The sequence below is a fragment of the Paramisgurnus dabryanus genome, chromosome 8, assembly GCF_030506205.2.
Source record: "Paramisgurnus dabryanus chromosome 8, PD_genome_1.1, whole genome shotgun sequence".
NCBI classification, from domain to species: Eukaryota; Metazoa; Chordata; class Actinopteri; order Cypriniformes; family Cobitidae; genus Paramisgurnus; species Paramisgurnus dabryanus.
Genome location: NC_133344.1, coordinates 14,715,755 through 14,733,841, shown reverse-complemented (window position 1 = coordinate 14,733,841; position 18,087 = coordinate 14,715,755). Strand labels below are relative to the sequence as shown.

At 38.1% G+C, this 18,087-nt stretch overlaps 2 protein-coding genes across 2 annotated transcripts in view; both read right to left on the bottom strand.

The window, feature by feature from the left end:
* The window catches only part of LOC135770805 (integrin alpha-M-like), a 164,361-nt gene that overhangs the window by 762 nt on the left and 145,512 nt on the right, over positions 1-18,087 (bottom strand). Inside the window, exons 27-28 of the transcript XR_010542775.1 lie at positions 1,007-1,120; positions 202-637 (exon numbers count right to left, since the gene is read on the bottom strand). The gene's annotated coding sequence lies outside the window, so the exon portion shown is untranslated. The remainder of the gene's footprint in view (positions 1-201; positions 638-1,006; positions 1,121-18,087) is intronic.
* LOC135770804 (integrin alpha-M-like) overlaps positions 10,553-18,087 on the bottom strand; it is a 44,586-nt gene continuing 37,051 nt past the window's right edge. Inside the window, exons 19-27 of the mRNA XM_065280615.2 lie at positions 17,060-17,140; positions 16,113-16,191; positions 15,843-15,962; positions 13,197-13,232; positions 12,272-12,385; positions 11,813-11,908; positions 11,603-11,623; positions 11,282-11,392; positions 10,553-11,202 (exon numbers count right to left, since the gene is read on the bottom strand). Coding sequence (XP_065136687.2) covers positions 10,966-11,202; positions 11,282-11,392; positions 11,603-11,623; positions 11,813-11,908; positions 12,272-12,385; positions 13,197-13,232; positions 15,843-15,962; positions 16,113-16,191; positions 17,060-17,140 — 895 coding nt within the window. The 3' untranslated portion in view covers positions 10,553-10,965. The remainder of the gene's footprint in view (positions 11,203-11,281; positions 11,393-11,602; positions 11,624-11,812; positions 11,909-12,271; positions 12,386-13,196; positions 13,233-15,842; positions 15,963-16,112; positions 16,192-17,059; positions 17,141-18,087) is intronic.

The following is an 18,087-nucleotide window of genomic DNA, read 5'->3' as shown; positions in this document are numbered from 1 at the left end:
GCCCTAGCCCTTGATCAAACTGAGAATTGAGAAACCACGTCACCTCACATGAACGCACAAAACCGAGGGGTAAGACAGAGAAATGAGACGCAGCCTTATTCTACTAACTCTAACCCCTACCACTTAACAGTCTACTAGTACTTAGTTGACATAAAGTTTCCTTGAAATAATTTATGATTAAAATAAATAAATGTTGCACACCTGAAATGTACTTGGGTCGTCCTACAGAGAAAGAGGACATTTTTAATTATGAACAGTTAACATCACAGAAAGTTGATATTTCCTGAATGTGGCACATTTACCTTCATCTGAAATGACTTGTAGTGATCATGTTTCATAAGCTCATGTTTATCACACCATATAGGAGCATTGACAATAATAAACATCCACATAATGTTACTCATTCATATAGATTTGAACCCAACAAAACTTCACATTACTAAAAGAAGCTGGAGACATTACACATCATCTACTTGAGAGAGACACTGTAACAATGATCTCAGATCTGTTTGTATTACTGTAACAGAGATATGCTTTTAACCTTTAAACCGGTCGTCATCTGGTTGTAGTGGCTTCTGTTGTAGTTCAGATGGGCAATGATGTTAAAGACATAACTGAAGTCGTGAAAGGAAAATCTCTACAGCAGAACAAACAGATGATTACAAAACATGAGTAAAACCCAAAGATAGGTTCAAAGAAGATCTCTTTGACGTGTGAAATACTAATACAATAATATGATAAACTGGTCGTAAATTTTTTTTATCATGATCATATCAAAGAATCAACTAATATCAGACTCAATTAAATCAGTTATTCAAAGTATTTTAGATGCTTTTACATAAACACATCAAACATCTTTTTACATCTCTTATTATCAACCACTGAATTATCACGTGATGTGCAAATGAGATCGATTTAATGTCATTGGTCTTTACATGAATCAGATGAAGAATTCAGCACTTTTTTATTTCAGCGTGTCATATAAAAGCACACATCAGTCACTCACCGACTCAAACTCCTTTGTGTTTTGAATTGCAGCTTGTGCTGTCAGAACAAAGTAAACAGCTGCAGATGTCTCCAGATAGAATTCATCACACTGAAACTTCCCACAGTAACCATCCTATAAAATCACGAGATAAATAACAATAAACTCACAAACCCACAAACAAGACTACATTATGAATGCTGTAGTCTGTCTACACATGAAGCTCTTTTACTAAAGCTCTTATAAGAGCAGGGTGATTTACACAAGATCTGATGTTTGTCTTTGGAGTGTTAAAAGCTGTTTGTGCATAAAGATCTGTAAAGTCACAGAGATTAAAGTCTCAAACCCAAAAAGATATGCTTTCTCATTCATGCCTTTCTAAAGTGCCTCATTCAAACTCACCTCTATTATCTACATCACTGTATGTGAAGATTTGATATTACACCGTCCACATGTATAGGCAAAAAAGAGGGCGTAACTTATTCTCGCTATTGCATTGTTGCCACCACCTATGTCGTAGAGACGCTGTGTTTTGGGAGCTAAACAGGGGCCCTTTTCAGAAAGGTGGTTAAGTGAAAACTCGGAGTATGTTAACCCTGAAATGAGGGAAACTCTGAGTTTTCTGTTTTAAAAAGGGAGGTAAGTTAAACCTGAGACATTGGGGTAAGTCAAGCCTGTTTCAGAAGGAGAGGTAGAGTCTGTTAGAGTCTGTTTCCTGGATAACTTACTCTGTGAACATAACCTGGTCGGGAGCAGGTTTTATTCTATAAACTCTGAGTTTGTGTCAGTCTCCTCCCCTTTTTTAAACGAATAGTGGTGTTTAACTATTATTCGTTAGTTAATTTATTACATTCATTCATTGCGTACATTTGTATTATGTACACTGTAAAACATTTTTTAGCTGTCTTTAAGTTATAATCAAATTTCCAGTGCAAGTAATTTTAACTTACTACTTTATATGTTTATATATTACACAAAAATATAATAAAAATGAAACCGTAAATTAAAATGACTTGTAAACCTATCATATATTTAGGTGCAGAGACCGTCTAAGTCAGAGGTCCCCAACCACTGGGCCACAACCCAGTACCGGGTAGTGGACAAGTTGCCACTGGGTCGCAAGAACGTCCTGAAAATTTTTTTTATAATAGCTACGTAATTGCTTAATCAGGTATTTTGTACTTTAAGAGCCTACTTGAAATAACAAATCATTTCCACTTTTGTACAGAGCCGCACTTTCTCGCGGTCTCTCTTTATCTCTAACAGTGCAGTGGCGATCACATTGCTGTCAGAGTTTGAGCATACAGTACTTTTAAAACACAATCGATCAAAGAATTGCAGAGGTATGACTTAATGAATAATTTGCAAATGAACGTTGCAAATCATGTAAATACGCGGAGACGTTCAACTGTGTGACTGAAAAGTAGGCTAACTATTTTATTCTTCTGTAAAACAACTTCAGAATTATCCAGAGATCGTGGCACCATGATCAAAATAAACTCTTTTCCTGCAGTAATAATATTTTAATGGCTACACTTTTAACGTAGGTTTAAAAGGAAACTAAACTGTCCTGTGTCAATCCTCATTATATGGTAAAGGGGAGTCTCCGTGCCTCCGCACCCAGCCGAAATTCTTCTGGCATCTCTCCTCCTTCACTGCATTTTTCTTCCGTTCTGTTACTTGAACTTGGGGCTCGAGCTCGACCAAGATTAGAGCTGCCTTCGAGAAGCAAGCCAATTTCGTTTACCGTTAATTATTAAGACTAAATGGGCAGGCAAACTGAAACAATGAAAGTAAAAAAAACTATCCGCCAAAATATGGTTTTACACGTCTATATAAAATATACTATAAATAAAGCAATTATTAATTTTCCCAATCCATGGTTGTTTGATCTTTCTTCCGTTGAACAGCAACTCAGCGCCCTCCCCAAACCTCAAACCCCTGTCCCCGAAATTTTTTTAAAGCTGAAAGCGGTCTGCTGTGTAAAAAAGGTTGGGGACCCCTGGTCTAAGTGACTTAAATGGCATGTGCTTTTATAGAGGATCCTGTAGTAGATGATGATGTTGCATTCATTTGTAGGAAGTTACATTTATGTCACGAGAGGATTTTGAGACCCTGAGTGGATTTTTGTCATATCCACGTGCATTTATGTGAGCGGTATTATTTTTCTTTGAAGTCATTTTAGATAAATATCCTTAAGTGACTAATATCAGCCTTTGTGGCCTTGCGCTTACTTCCGAATAGTTGCCTTCATATTTCTAATAAAAGCACTCATCAGAGCCGCTGGTCTAGTGGGTAGTGCCTTGTGCAGTGGTTTGGGCAGACGTAATGTTGGCGATCTGAGTTCAAATACCGAATTAGCGTATTTTAGTTTTATTCATGACAAACATTTGTAAAGTTCATATCAATTTATGCCAAAGTCTTATGCCTAATTTATTTTTTTTGCTGCTGTCATATTCCTTTTGTCCATGGGATTACATCTGCATGAAAATTAATATAAGGTATAATGACAGTCCTCAGTTTATTTTCTTCTTATATATTAACCGTGATAAAAAATTAAATGTAGCCTATGCATTTACTGGAGTAGTAATTTCCAACAACAAATTTCCAACAAAAACACTTTTTTTAAATATATGTTTGTAGTTACTGTAAACTTGCAGCACCACTTTCAGTTTTAGTAATAAAGAGGATTAAGACCTCTTTGTCACGTGCTGTTGCCATGGTGAATCGTAATATCAGAGCTCCATTGATGATGGCTTTTCATTGTGGCTCTGCACGCACTTAACTCAACCTAGAGTCAACCTACTCAGAGTTGATTGAACTAACTCAGATCAGATGTTCTGTAACCGAAAACTCTGAGTTTCCTCTCTCAGAGTAAGTCAACTCAGAGTTCAAGTTTTAACTCAGTTGGTTGAACCTCCTTATTGAAACGCGCCACAGGGGCATGTTATTACTGTCACAAGCTTGAGGTATTCAGCCAGTCACACTGCAGGAGATAACTGGCCATTCAAAGCACGCCACGCTTTTCAGAACAATGAGCTTTGTACAAATCAACACGATTCAACATGAGCAACAATAATGTACGGTATGTGATGTAAAATAATGTGATTTTGAACCTTAAACCGCGTAAACATATTTCATTACACCAAATAAAAAAACTGACTATTCTTATTTGTATGTAATATTAAACATAATACTTCCTGCTTCACTACTGTTCGGACGCTTTTACTTGCGCTCTGTGCTTTGCACTTTTGCTTTTTCGCTTTTATCTTTTGATTCAATTACCAGCAGTTCAGCACAGCGCTTCAACTAAACAATTGCGCACTCAAACTAAAACTACAAATTCCTGGAACCATATTGATATTTGGAATATTCAACAACTTGGGGTTTTTGTCATAGCAGTCTACCAGTCTGCTATTGCCGGCAGCTGAAAATCCTAAAACAGGACAACACAGCTGCCCACACTCAATCAGAAGAAAAGAAGATAAAATGCCTTCTTTTGGATCTCAATCCACCTGCTGCTCAAACTGCCACAGACTTTTACAAAAGATTGCAGTTCTCGAAACAAAGTTACTTGTGGCGCTGCCGACCCTGCCAGAACATACAGCGGAGCTTCATCGTGGTCCTTCTCATAAAGTCCTGTGAACCTAATGTTTTTAAACAGGTCATAGTGAGCTCAGAGAAACCTAAAGTAATTGAGGACACAAACCGATGGCATAAACAGGGTGCGAGACCCAAAAGTGCTCAAGTTATTTGACTGTCACGAGTGTCACAAATTGCTGCATTAGCATCATCTACCCCAGATATGGGTACAACTCGAGTAGCCAATATTGGTATTCTACCACCCCCTGTACGGCTTGAAAATAGATTTGAAGCACTAATGCGTTTGGGTGAAGAATCCCCAAATGTTAATGGACACAGATCACATCAGCCAGTAGCTTACAGAGCTAACAGACGCTCAATATCATACAGGCAGCGGCGCTCCGCTCAGACAGCAGTTGAGGCAAGCACGCTGATAGTGGGTGACAATATTATCAGAAACTTTGGAAGCAAGGCTACCCGTACATACTGTTTTCCTCGGGCAATGGTTTCTGATGTTAACAAGGAACTTTGCAACATTCTGATGAAACATAAGTCTGTCAGTCGGATGGTCATACATGTGGGAAAGAATGATATTCGGAAAGAGCAGTCTGAGCTCCTTAAGGGGGATTTCAATGAACTTTTTGAAACACTTGGAAGACTGAAAGTTCAATCTTTCATCAGTGGACCTCTCCCAGCCCGAGGAACAAATATGTTTTCTCTGCTACTAAGTTTAAATTCATGGCTGCAAAAAACCTGCACTATGAGAGGAATGAATTACATTGACAATTTCAATATCTTCTGGAGTCAAAGGCAACTTTTAACACAGATGGTATCCACCCAAACAAACTAGGTGCTAGGTTGCTTAAAGACAATATATTTTTCTCCATGCATCACCAGCACCTGGATGGACATTCAGATGACAAGGACAAAACTCAGCAGTCACAACAACTACTGTTCACAGACACAGCTCACGCTGAGCCCTGCCCACAGACCTCGCTACAGCTGGATTGTGAATCAACACCCAAGGACGTTTCTGTTGATAACGACGAGAGAAGGAATGATAACACTCCCTCCCAGCCTTCAGGAATACCAGAATCACAGCTGATGTCGTCACACTCTCTCTCCCTCTCTCCAACATCACCACTTCTCTGCTTTTTAGAGAAAATGGAGAAACTGGTATTTGCTGGAACAAAGCTCTCTTTGCTGCGAGTCCCCAAATATCAACCAAGAAACGGTGGGCTCCTCAACCACCAAAGCCTTCGGGCCCAGCCCGCCCTCCCCCTCCATCTGAGAGAGCACCCCGACCTCTGCCTCAACGTCAGGGATCACACCAGCCCTCATCTGCAAACAGCACTGGTAACTGATATGTGTTGGGTTCCCACTACGTCAGCAGTCATAAATATTTTAAGATAAAATGGGGTGCCTGATGTCCCTTTAGTTTTCCCTATCTCTGTCCTGACATGTGATAGAAAGACGAAGGCCTTCTCCAGCCGCACAGCAATTCTATCTAATCTACTGCCTATTATACGTCATTCTGAGATTGATACAGTGCCAAAACCAGTTCCTGTTAAAGGACAAGTTCGGTATTTTAGACTTAAAGCCCTGTTTTCAGATTGTTTATGGTGAAATAGAATGGTTTTGACTGAAATTTAGACATTTTCGGCTGCCCTGAGAATTTTCGCGTGTTTGTGTTTCAGCTCAGACCTCTATAATGGATTTAATGGTGCACTGGAACAATCCTTCCTAAAATGCATTAAACTTTCGTTTACAAAGACGTGAAACTCACCGAGTGGTCAGGGGTGTTCACTGGTATGCTCACTCAAAAATCGCTCCAAAAGACGCATTCCAACAGGTTTTATCGTAGTTTTTACCAGCCCCATGGACTTGTATTAGATGTCCTGTGAGGTACGGTATTACTCCGCGCCGGGAACTTTGTTTCTATTCTTGCAATAGGCAAAGGCGGATTAGCGCCACCACCTGGGCTGGAGTGTATATTATTCAAGCTCTAAGCGGAAGAATGTACGGGTGTGAGGCGTTTGGAAAAATAGGTCCACAAGTTAACAACGAATGCTAAAACAGCTGTTGGAAAGCATCTTTTGCAGCGATTTTTGTGTGAGCATATCAGTGAACAACCCTGACCACTCGGTGAGTTTCAAGTCTTTGTAAACGAAAGTTTAATGCATTTTAGGAAGGATTGTTCCAGTGCACCATTAAACCCATTGCAGAGGTCTGAGCTGAAACACAAACACGCGAAAATTCTCAGAGCACCCGCAAATGTCGAAATTTCAGTCAAAACCATTCTATTTCACCATAAACAATCTGAAAACAGGGCTTTAAGTCTAAAATACCGAACTTGTCCTTTAAGTAAGCACTTCTGAACATCTGTCACTAAAGAACAAATCCTTTTTAGTTAATGATCTTATCACCACTAACAACCTGGACTTTATGTTTCTAAATGAAACCTGGTTAGATGACAGCTGCAGTGCTACAGTCCTCAATTAATCAGCCCCACCCAACTTTACTTTTATAAATGTCTGTAGAGCTGTTAGAAGAGGTGGAGGAATAGCTGCTTTATTCAAAGATGCCTTTCAATGCAAGCAAGTGTTACTTGATGATTACCAGTCTTTTGAATATGTGTGTATTGCTCTAAAAGGTACACCACGCATTCTGTTTACAATTATTTATAGACCTCCCAAATACACCTCAGCATATGTTGAATTCACGGAACTTCTATCAACAATTTCCTCTGAATTTGATTATTTTGTTATTGCTGGAGATTTTAATATTCATATAGACAATGCAGAAAACAATACTGCAATTGAACTGTTAAATGTTTTAAACACTTTTGATCTGACCCAGCACGTGCAAGGTCCTACACACAATCGAGGACACACTCTTGATCTGCTCATTAGCAAGGGTCTAAACATTTCATCCACTGTAATCAAGGATGAGGCGCTATCTGACCATTTCTGTGTTTACTTTGATTTATTGATCTGTCCCGCCACTGATGCTAGATCTGTCTATGTCAAAAAAAGGCTGATAAATGAGAACACCAGTGAGGTATTTATGAATGGTATATCAATGTTGCCAAACATATCAGCAGACTCTGTTGATGTTCTCCTTGAAAACTTTAACATAAAAGTTAAAGATGCCATTGATGGTATAGCTCCAGTAAAGGTCAGGGTGATCACTGGCAGACGTAAATCACCCTGGAGAAACACAACAGCAGTACAGCACATGAAAAGAACATGCAGAAAAGCTGAACGTATGTGGCGGAAAACAAAACTTGAAGTACATTATAGCATCTATAAGGACAGTCTTCGTGCTTTTAATGTAGAACTAGGCACAGCTAGACAGACCTTATTTTCAAACATTATAAACAAAAACATAAACAACACTCGCACTCTATTTGCTACTGTAGAGAGACTAACAAACCCCCCAAATCAAGTTCCTAGTGAAATTCTCTCTGACAACAAATGCAATGAGTTTGCAACCTTTTCTCTGAGAAGTTCAGTAATATCAGAATGGCGATCAATACGGCCTCAAATTGTACTGTGGTCAGTTAGATATCATTGCAACAACCTCAGAAATTAGTCATTCTCTCAGAATTTGACCTAAATGATATAAAAACCTTGGAAGAAACAGTACAACATCTTAAAGCATCAACTTGCAGCCTTGACACGCTCCCCACATCTTTTCTCAAAAAGGTGCTTAACTGCTTAGAAACTGACCTCTTAAAAATAGTAAACACCTCTCTGATCACAGGCACTTTTCCAGAGTCATTAAAAACAGCAGTTGTTAAGCCTCTCCTAAAAAAGAGTAACCTAGACAAAACCATACTTAGCAACTACAGACCTATCTCAAATCTTCCATTTATAAGCAAGATCGTTGAAAAGGTTGTTTTCAATCAGCTGAACAAATTCTTAAACTCAAATGGCTATCTGGACAACTTTCAATCTGGTTTCCGTCAGCATCACAGCACAGAGACAGTGCTCATAAAGATAATAAATGATATTCGCTTAAACTCTGATTCAGGTAAAATATCAGTGCTGGTGCTACTAGATCTTAGTGCTGCCTTTGACACAGTAGATCACACCATACTCTTACATAGACTGGAAAACTGGGTAGGGCTCTCTGGGATGGTTCTCAAATGGTTTAAAACATACCTACAAGGAAGAGGTTACTATGTGAACATAGGTAACCAAAAATCTGAGTGGACATCCATGACATGTGGAGTCCCACAGGGTTCAATTCTTCCACCGCTTCTGTTTAATTTGTATATGCTCCCACTTGGTCAAATAATGAAAAAGAACCAAATTGCTTACCACAGCTATGCAGATGACACCCAGATATACTTAGCCCTGTCACCCAATGACTACAGCCCCATTGACTCTCTATGTAAATGCATTGATGAAATTAACTGTTGGATGCGTCAAAACTTCCTCCAGTTAAACAAAGACAAAACCGAAGTCATTGTATTTGGAAATAAAGATGAAACTCTCAAAGTTAACACATACCTTGACTCTAGGGGTCTAAAGACACAAAATAAAGTCAGAAATCTTGGTGTAATTTTAGAGTCTGACCTTAATTTCAGTAGTCACGTGAAAGCGATAAGCAAATCAGCTTACTACCATCTCAGAAATATTGCCAGAATTAGATGTTTTGTCTCAAGACAGGACTTAGAGAAACTTGTTCATGCTTTCATCACCAGCAGGGTGGATTACTGCAATGGACTCCTTACTGGGATCCCCAAAAAGACCATAAGACAGCTGCAGCTCATACAGAACGCTGCTGCCAGAATTCTGACCAGAACCAAAAAATCTGAGCACATCACTCCAGTCCTGAGGTCCTTACACTGGCTTCCTGTTACATTTAGAATAGACTTTAAAGTATTGTTACTCGTTTATAAATCACTTCATGGCTTAGGACCCAAATACATGACAGATATGCTAACTGAATATAAACCTAACAGATTACTCAGATCATTAGGATCAGGTCAGTTAGAAATACCAAGGGTTCACTCAAAACAAGGTGCGTCAGCATTTAGCTTTTATGCCACCTCTAGCTGGAATCAACTTTCAGAAGAGATCAGATGTGCTTCAACAGTAAACACTTTTAAATCTAGATTAAAAACACATCTGTTTAACTCTGCATTTACTGAATGAGCACTGTGCTGCTTCACACTGACTGCACCTTTAACTCAAGTCACTTTTACTCCTGTTTTATTCTTTTTAACATTTTAAACTGTTTTATTAAAATCACATTTATTTATTTTCTTTAATTGTTATTTTAAATTCTCATGTATCTTTGTCTTTATTGTGATCTTATCGTGTAAATCTTATTTTTACATTTTCTTTTTCTTTTTTATATATTGTTTTCTCATTTCTGTGTAAAGCACTTTGAATGACCTCTGTGTATGAAATGTGCTATACAAATAAACTTGCCTTGCCTTGCCTAATCCGCGCGGTGTTGTTGTAGAAATATCCATATTTAAAACTTTATTAACGAAAATAACTACCTTCCGGTAGCGCTGCCATCTTAGACTCCTCTGTATTCAGGAGAGAGTATTAGCGTAGTGTACGCACTTTTCTTAGTGACGTATGACAAATTCAGAGGGTGGGGGCACAGAGCAGCAGCAGAGTAGCCTCCGTACGCTGCGTAAGCTCTCATCCTGAATGCGGACACGACTAAGATGGCGGCGCTGCCGGAAGGTAGTTATTTTAGTTTATAAAGTTTTAAATATGGATATTTCTACAACAACACCGCGCGGATTACCCTCAGAAGACCTTTGTTTTTCATCCTGGAGCCGTTTGGATTTATTTTGTGAAGGATGGACGCACTTTTTTGAGACTTGAAGGTCGTGGACCTCGTAACATTCCATTTAATCAACTGAAAGATCTAAAACATTTTCTAAAATATCCGAAAATGTGTTTGTCTGAAAAACGATGGACAAATGCAACTCGGACAGCTTGGGGGTGAGTAAATCATGGGTTTAATATCATTTTTGGCCGAACTATCCCTTTAATACTGTTAATACTGATATTAATATTAAGCGCAAAATATTCACACAGAACAGCTATTAAAACACACACAGACACTCACACGTATTAAACACACACAAATACACTAAACATTGAAATACAAATAATGAAACTAAACAAATTCTTAACCTAAAAATACTAAATTCTGTTCAATTGAAAGAAGGCAAACCAAACTAAATATGCACTGAAAACATCACAAAACCCTACATGACACATCATATTTCATCAGAATGTTTGTTATTGCTTCTCTGTATTTGGACCTTCAGAAGCAAAGTTTTTATTTTTTCCATCCATTTTTAATCATCTACACCTTCATCACTTTCCCTCATCTTTACATCACTGCTCCTTATCTCTCTATCACTCCTCTTCATCACATACATGCATCGCTCCATTACTGTCAAACTCTTCTTCATCGCCTGTCTTCATCTCTGTATCACGGCTGTTCATCTCTCCACCACTGCTCCTTTTCTCTCCATCATCCATCGTTTCCTCTCTATTTTCATCAAAGTTGTGCATGAGAGGATCACCTTGATGTGTGCTTTCTAACACATATGTGTTCAACTCCTGAGGACGGTTGCGCCTAAAGAAACCACACTACACACACAGAGACACAGAAACTTTAAGATGATTGGTTATTGACTGATGATAGATCACGATTGCAGATGGTTCTTACCTTCAGCAGTACAACTAATATGATAATAAGTAAGATCAGTCCGCCTCCAGCACCCAAGCAAATAATCAGCCATAGACTGGGCAGAACTACAAACTCCACCCTGACTGTGGTCTGTGTGCAAGAGAACAACAACATTTCCTCATTTTCATGCATACGAACAGCGGTAAGACTTTAATTCAGTATTTGACTGACTAAAAGTAACTTTGCAATTACATGTCAACTTATTCTACTAACTCTAACCCCTACCACAGTCTACTAGTACTATTTGACATAAAGTTTCCATGAAATAATTTATGATTAAAATAAATGAATGTTGCACACCTGGAATTTACTTGGGTCGTCCTACAGAGAAAGAGGAAATATTTAATTATGAACAGTTAACATGACAGAAAGTTGATATGATCATTACAAGTCATTTCAGATGAAGGAAAATGTGTCACATTCATATATGTTCATATAAAATGATGTCACACCATATAGGAGCATTGACAATAATAAACATCCACATAATGTTACTGATATGCTTTTAACCTGTAAACCGGTCGTCCTCTGGTTGTAGCGGCTTGTGTTGTAGTTCAGATGGGCAATGATGTTAAAGACATAACTGAACTCGTGAAAGGAAAATCTCTACAGCATAACAAACAGATGATTACAAAAAATGAGTAAAACCCAAAGAGAGGTTCAAATAAGATCTCTTTGACGTGTGAAATAATAATACGATAATACGATAAACTGGTCGTGAACTGGTCGTGAAATTTTCAATCATATTAAAGAATCAAAAAAATATCAGACTCAATTAAATCAGTTATTCAAAGTATTTTAGATACTTTTACATAAACACATCAAACATCTCTATTATCAACCACTGAATTATCACGTGTTGTGCAAATGAGATTGATTTAATGTCATTGGTCTTTACATGAATAAGATGAAGAATTCAGCACGTTTTTATTTCAGCGTGTCATATAAAAGCACACATCAGTCACTCACCGACTCAAACTCCTTTGTGTTTTGAAGCGCAGCTTGTGCCGTCAGAACAAAGTAAACAGCTGCAGATGTCTCCAGATAGAATTCATCACACTGAAACTTCCCACAGTAACCATCCTATAAAATCACGAGATAAATAACAATAAACTCACACACCCACAAACAAGACTACATTATGAATGCTGTAGTCTGTCTACACATGAAGCTCTTTTACTAAAGCTCTTATAATTGTGATTTACACAAGGGGTCATATGATCTGATGTTTGTCTTTGGAGTGTTAAAAGCTGTTTGTGCATAAAGAAGATCTGTAATGTCACAAAGATTAAAGTCTCAAACCCAAAGAGATATGCTTTCCCATCCATGCCTTCCTAAAGTGCCTCATTCAAACTCACCACTACATATCTACATCACTGTGTGTGAAGTTTTGATATTACACCGTCCACATGTATAGGCAAAAAAGAGAGCGTAACTTATTCACAAGCTTGACGTATTCAGCAAGTCACACTGCAGGTGATAATTGGCCATTCAAAGCACGCCACGCTTTTCAGAACGATAAGCTTTGTATAAATCAACACGATTCAACATGAGCAACAATAATGTACGGTATGTGATGGGAAAATAATAAACCTTAAACCGCGTAAACATATGTCATTACACCAAATAAAAAATGACTATTCTTATTTTTATGTAATATTGCAGTGTTTATTATGAACCATTTATCCACATGGGCCATAATTTTTATTTATTTTTGTGCCCTCACAAACTTTAATAATAATAATCTGACATGTAACTCCACCCTCTTGTGGCAATCATTCTCATCTAGACGGCTTGCATCTGTTAACCCCGCATCTGTTGCAGGGTAAATATAGAATTTGTTACAGTGGCAGTAGCAGGAAAAGAGCAGTATGTGAATGATGATGTCACTTACCTGTTTCCCATTGATCATCTTACACTGTGTTAACTTCTGGAAAGAAGAACAGGACATGATCAACACGTAAAAAAACATAACATGGGCGTAACTCATTAACTCTTTAATTAAGAAAAAACGCTTCCCTGCAAATGACGAGAATTTCCGGCTTTCCGCAATACCGCTATTATCCACCAGGTTCCGCAACTTATACAACCCGGAAGTAGCGCCTCACGTGAAAGAGAAAGAACTCCGTGTATGTTTTAAAGATCGCACTGCATCTGATCTCTATGAGAAGTCTTTCAAAAAAACAGATTTTTGTTGAAAAATAGGTGTTTTTGAAGAAACCTACCCATATTTCAGAGGTGATAAAAAGAGAACTAATGAAGGTAGGATGAAACGTTTTTTTTTTTTTTTTTTTGAAAGCAGAGGGTCTGTTCTTTCATTTGATATATTGTTTGTTTATATATTTAAAAGAAGAAAATTTTCTGGAAGGCATTAAAGGGAAACCAGGCAAGTCTGAGTATTATTTCTCTACAAGCCCCCCCATAGTGTCTGGAAGTAAATGCTTTCGAAAACACAATGTCATAAAAACGAACTGTTGTTCCTCCCTCCTTGCATCACAGTTTATCAGCTTATTTCCAATCCAGTTATGCCCAAATTAGGTAAGTCATATTTCCTTTCCAACTGATTTTTTATTTTTATTGTGTTGTCATGCATAATAGTATTTTTACCGTGAACAACCAATATGAACGAAGCAAACTACTGCTTTCGTGTTTTGTTTTTTATTGGGAGAGTGGGCATGAGAATAATGTAATTATAATTATATTTTTATATATATCAAAATCGCTATTTTTACAACACTAAGAAGGCTCGACAAAACATGATATTTTGCTCGAAGTATCGCCTGTGTCTCTACACGTGAACTCGAGCATTGAGAACATTGTTTGTGAACAAAGAGTTTACTAAAAAGAAGGTTTTGAACAACTGACTTTGGTTGATTTGGCTTCCGCTCGCCGCCATCTTCCCAGTCTAGATGTATCGATCTGCGAATGGAACGTAAGGAGGGAGGAGAGTAAAGATGGATAGCTCCTAAAGCATAGTTCCATATAAATGCACAGATAATTCGTTGTTTTGTCGCAAGTGAAAAACAACATTGACCTTCTAGTTGAAAAAGGAGCCTCATATGAGATTCATTCATTCGCATTCAGAAATCGATTATTTCCGTCTGGCAGGGATGACGAGCAGACACCATAACAGCCAAAATCAGTTGTACAAAACTTTCTTTTTATTAAACTCTGTGTACACAAACAATGTTCTCAATGTTAGCGTTCATGAGTAGAGATCCAGGTGATACTTCGAGCAAAGTTTCATGTTGTGACGCGCCGCCTTAGTGTTGTAAAATAGTGGTAGTTCGGTAGCAGCGAACAGCGGCTGGAAGAACGTATCGGGGATTGAGTAGGCATCACACCCAAACCAAGGTATATTTTTTTTAAAGTCGCGTTTCTTTTCATGACAGTCGAGGTGCGACATGTTGTCTTTCGTAGCCATTTCCCGTATCCATAAGAATCATAGACAGTAAAAGATAAGAAATCCGTAAATCGTAGCAAGCCAGCCAATGCTTGTCAGTAGCCTACTGGTACTCGGTAGGTCCTCAAGATGGCGGCATAACGTAAAAAGTCACATGACTGAAACCCATGTATATATAGACAAGCAAAGGGAAAACGTAATTTGTCCAGATGAACTTATTGACCTTACTAATATAACTTTAGACAAGTATTATCCTTCTACATCTATCTATCTGTCTATCTATCTATCTATCTATATATATATATATATATATATATATATATATATATATATATATATATATATATATATATATATATATATATATATATATAATATATATATATATTCCAAGAAAAGAAAAAGAGCTTCAGACCTAATATATATATTAGGGTGACCATACGTGCCATTCTTCCCAGACGATTTCGGTGCGTCTTCCGGAAGTCGTATTTGTTGACAGCATACGCCATTCAGTTAAAAACATAAGACATGCAATCGTAGTTTCATTCTTACCTTAAAATGTAACTGTTGCTTTTCTGTAATAATAAATAATAATAATCCTCTATGACGTATACGGTCGACAAATATGACTTCCGGAAGACGCACCCGAAATCCTGGCCAGGATGCGTCCAGGAAGAATGGCATGTATGGTCACCCTAAAATATATAGGTCTGAAGCTCTTTTTCTTTTCTTGGAATCTTCCATCAAGGGTTTTCGCTGCTTCTTCCCCGGCTCTGCCATTTGCAACAATCGCTAGCCGTGTTTCGCTCGCCTGCCTCTGTGTTGTTTGCCGTAAAGTGATCCTGCTTCTCGCGATATCTGAGACTTTGCGAGACTGAAGGACACCGGGTAGGATACAGCGAACTTGCAAGTGGGGTATTCTTCTTACAGACGGTAGGGGCGGGCGAGAGAGTCTTCATTCGTCCGGTAATGAGTCATTTAACCATATACCGACTTACGAAGATGATTTATTAACATAAAAAAGCTTCCTTGTGTCCCTTTAAACTTTTGTGAAAATCATGAAAAATGCTGGCGCTGGCTGGCAACTTTTTTTTAAAAACGCCTTGCGGGGAAAGAGTTAAAGAAAAGAGAACTCACAGAGAGACCGAAGACCTCGTTTATGCCGAAGCTCTTCGGTGTGAACATCACATGTGTTGTTGGACAGGCCAATAGGAGTGTGACTGATACTGGCAGAGATTTAGGGCCCAGATTCTCCACCTGTACAAAAACAAGATTATGAATTCAGTTCATCTTATTATCGTTCTCACACTTGTTTGAGATATTTCATGAACGATGCAAGAAACACATGTACATTAGCAGAAAATGAAATAAAAGCTTATATGTACCATCTCTGATTTACAGTCTGACCTTGTAAGTGATGCTGAGAGATTTTGGCCTTCTGTCCTCCAGAGAGAGATTCAGATACGTGACAGAATATTCACTCACCCTGACAAACAGGAAAACAACAGCAGATCCGTTAAATTCCACAATCTTACATCATTTTAATGTAAGGATTTGTTTACAGTTGCAGCTGTTTTGTTAAGGAGTAGTCCACTTTATATATGGGGCCCATTGACTTACCATAGTATTTTTTTTCCTACTATAAAAAGTCAATGGACCCCATCTTTTAAGTGGACTACTCCTTTAAAGAAGTTAGATGTAGGTTTTTGTCTTTATAAATAAAATACAAATACTTTAATATATTTGTAGATATTTAGAAAACATATATGTTTCTCTAAAAAACAATGCTGTAGGCAGTTCGATAGCTTGGTTGCCAGTTATCACAGTTGCTTTAATGACCCATAATGGCCCAAAAATGCAACCTTCGTTATAGGCCACAGATTGAATAAAAATCCACATGAGCAGGTTTGTATATAGCAGGCAGCAAAACATAAAAAAGAGCAGATAAACTTGTCCCCAATATTAGACTGTGGTACCAAGTTCAAACTGCTAGAAGTGAATGTTACATACAGTAGAGGGCTGCATTGGGACGGAACTGCAACGGGATCCAACGCAAATCTCACGGGAGGGGACGGGTTCACCTTTGCTGTTTGATCTTACAGAAATTATAGTATAGCAAATATTATACTCTAACCCCATAAATTCAGCGGGTGCGTGGTTTAAAGAAACAGTCCCGCGCAGGGCTCTAACATACAGCTCCTTTAATACAGATGGGTCTTTCCATAAGGCGAGAGAAAGAGACAGACAGACAGACAGACTGAAGTGAAATGCTCTGCGATTGACAATTTTGATAATCATAATTAGTTTGAGGGAGTTTATTTAGAGATAAGTATTTTGAAGTACAGCTTACTCACAGACTGATAGCCAAGTCAATGGCGAACTTAACCGCTATACTCCTCTTCACTGTGGCATTAGTGGTGTTACCGTTGTTATCACTGTGGAAAAAAATATGCAGAAATTCCCTGCCAATTAATTCAATAGTCATTTCGTTTTAAACTCACACATATACATATATATATATATATATATATATATATACAGTCTTGTTCAAAATAATAGCAGTACAATGTGACTAACCAGAATAATCAAGGTTTTTAGTATATTTTTTTATTGCTACGTGGCAAACAAGTTACCAGTAGGTTCAGTAGATTCTCAGAAAACAAATGAGACCCAGCATTCATGATATGCACGCTCTTAAGGCTGTGCAATTGGGCAATTAGTTGAATTAGTTGAAAGGGGTGTGTTCAAAAAAATAGCAGTGTGGGATTCAATCACTGAGAAATCAATTTTGTGAAGAAACAGGTGTGAATCAGGTGGCCCCTATTTAAGGATGAAGCCAACACTTGTTGAACATGCATTTGAAAGCTGAGGATAATGGGTCGTTCAAGACATTGTTCAGAAGAACAGCGTACTTTGATTAAAAAGTTGATTGGAGAGGGGAAAACCTATAAAGAGGTGCAAAAAATGATAGGCTGTTCAGCTAAAATGATCTCCAATGCCTTAAAATGGAGAGCAAAACCAGAGAGACGTAGAAGAAAACGGAAGACAACCATCAAAATGGATAGAAGAATAACCAGAATGGCAAAGGCTCAGCCAATGATCACCTCCAGGATTATCAAAGACAGTCTGGAGTTACCTGTAAGTACTGTGACAGTTAGAAGACGTCTGTGTGAAGCTAATCTATTTTCAAGAATCCCCCGCAAAGTCCCTCTGTTAAAAAAAGGCATGTGCAGAAGAGGTTACAATTTGCTAAAGAACACATCAACTGGCCTAAAGAGAAATGGAGGAACATTTTGTGGACTGATGAGAGTAAAATTGTTCTTTTTGGGTCCAAGGGCCACAGGCAGTTTGTGAGACGACCCCCAAACTCTGAATTCAAGCC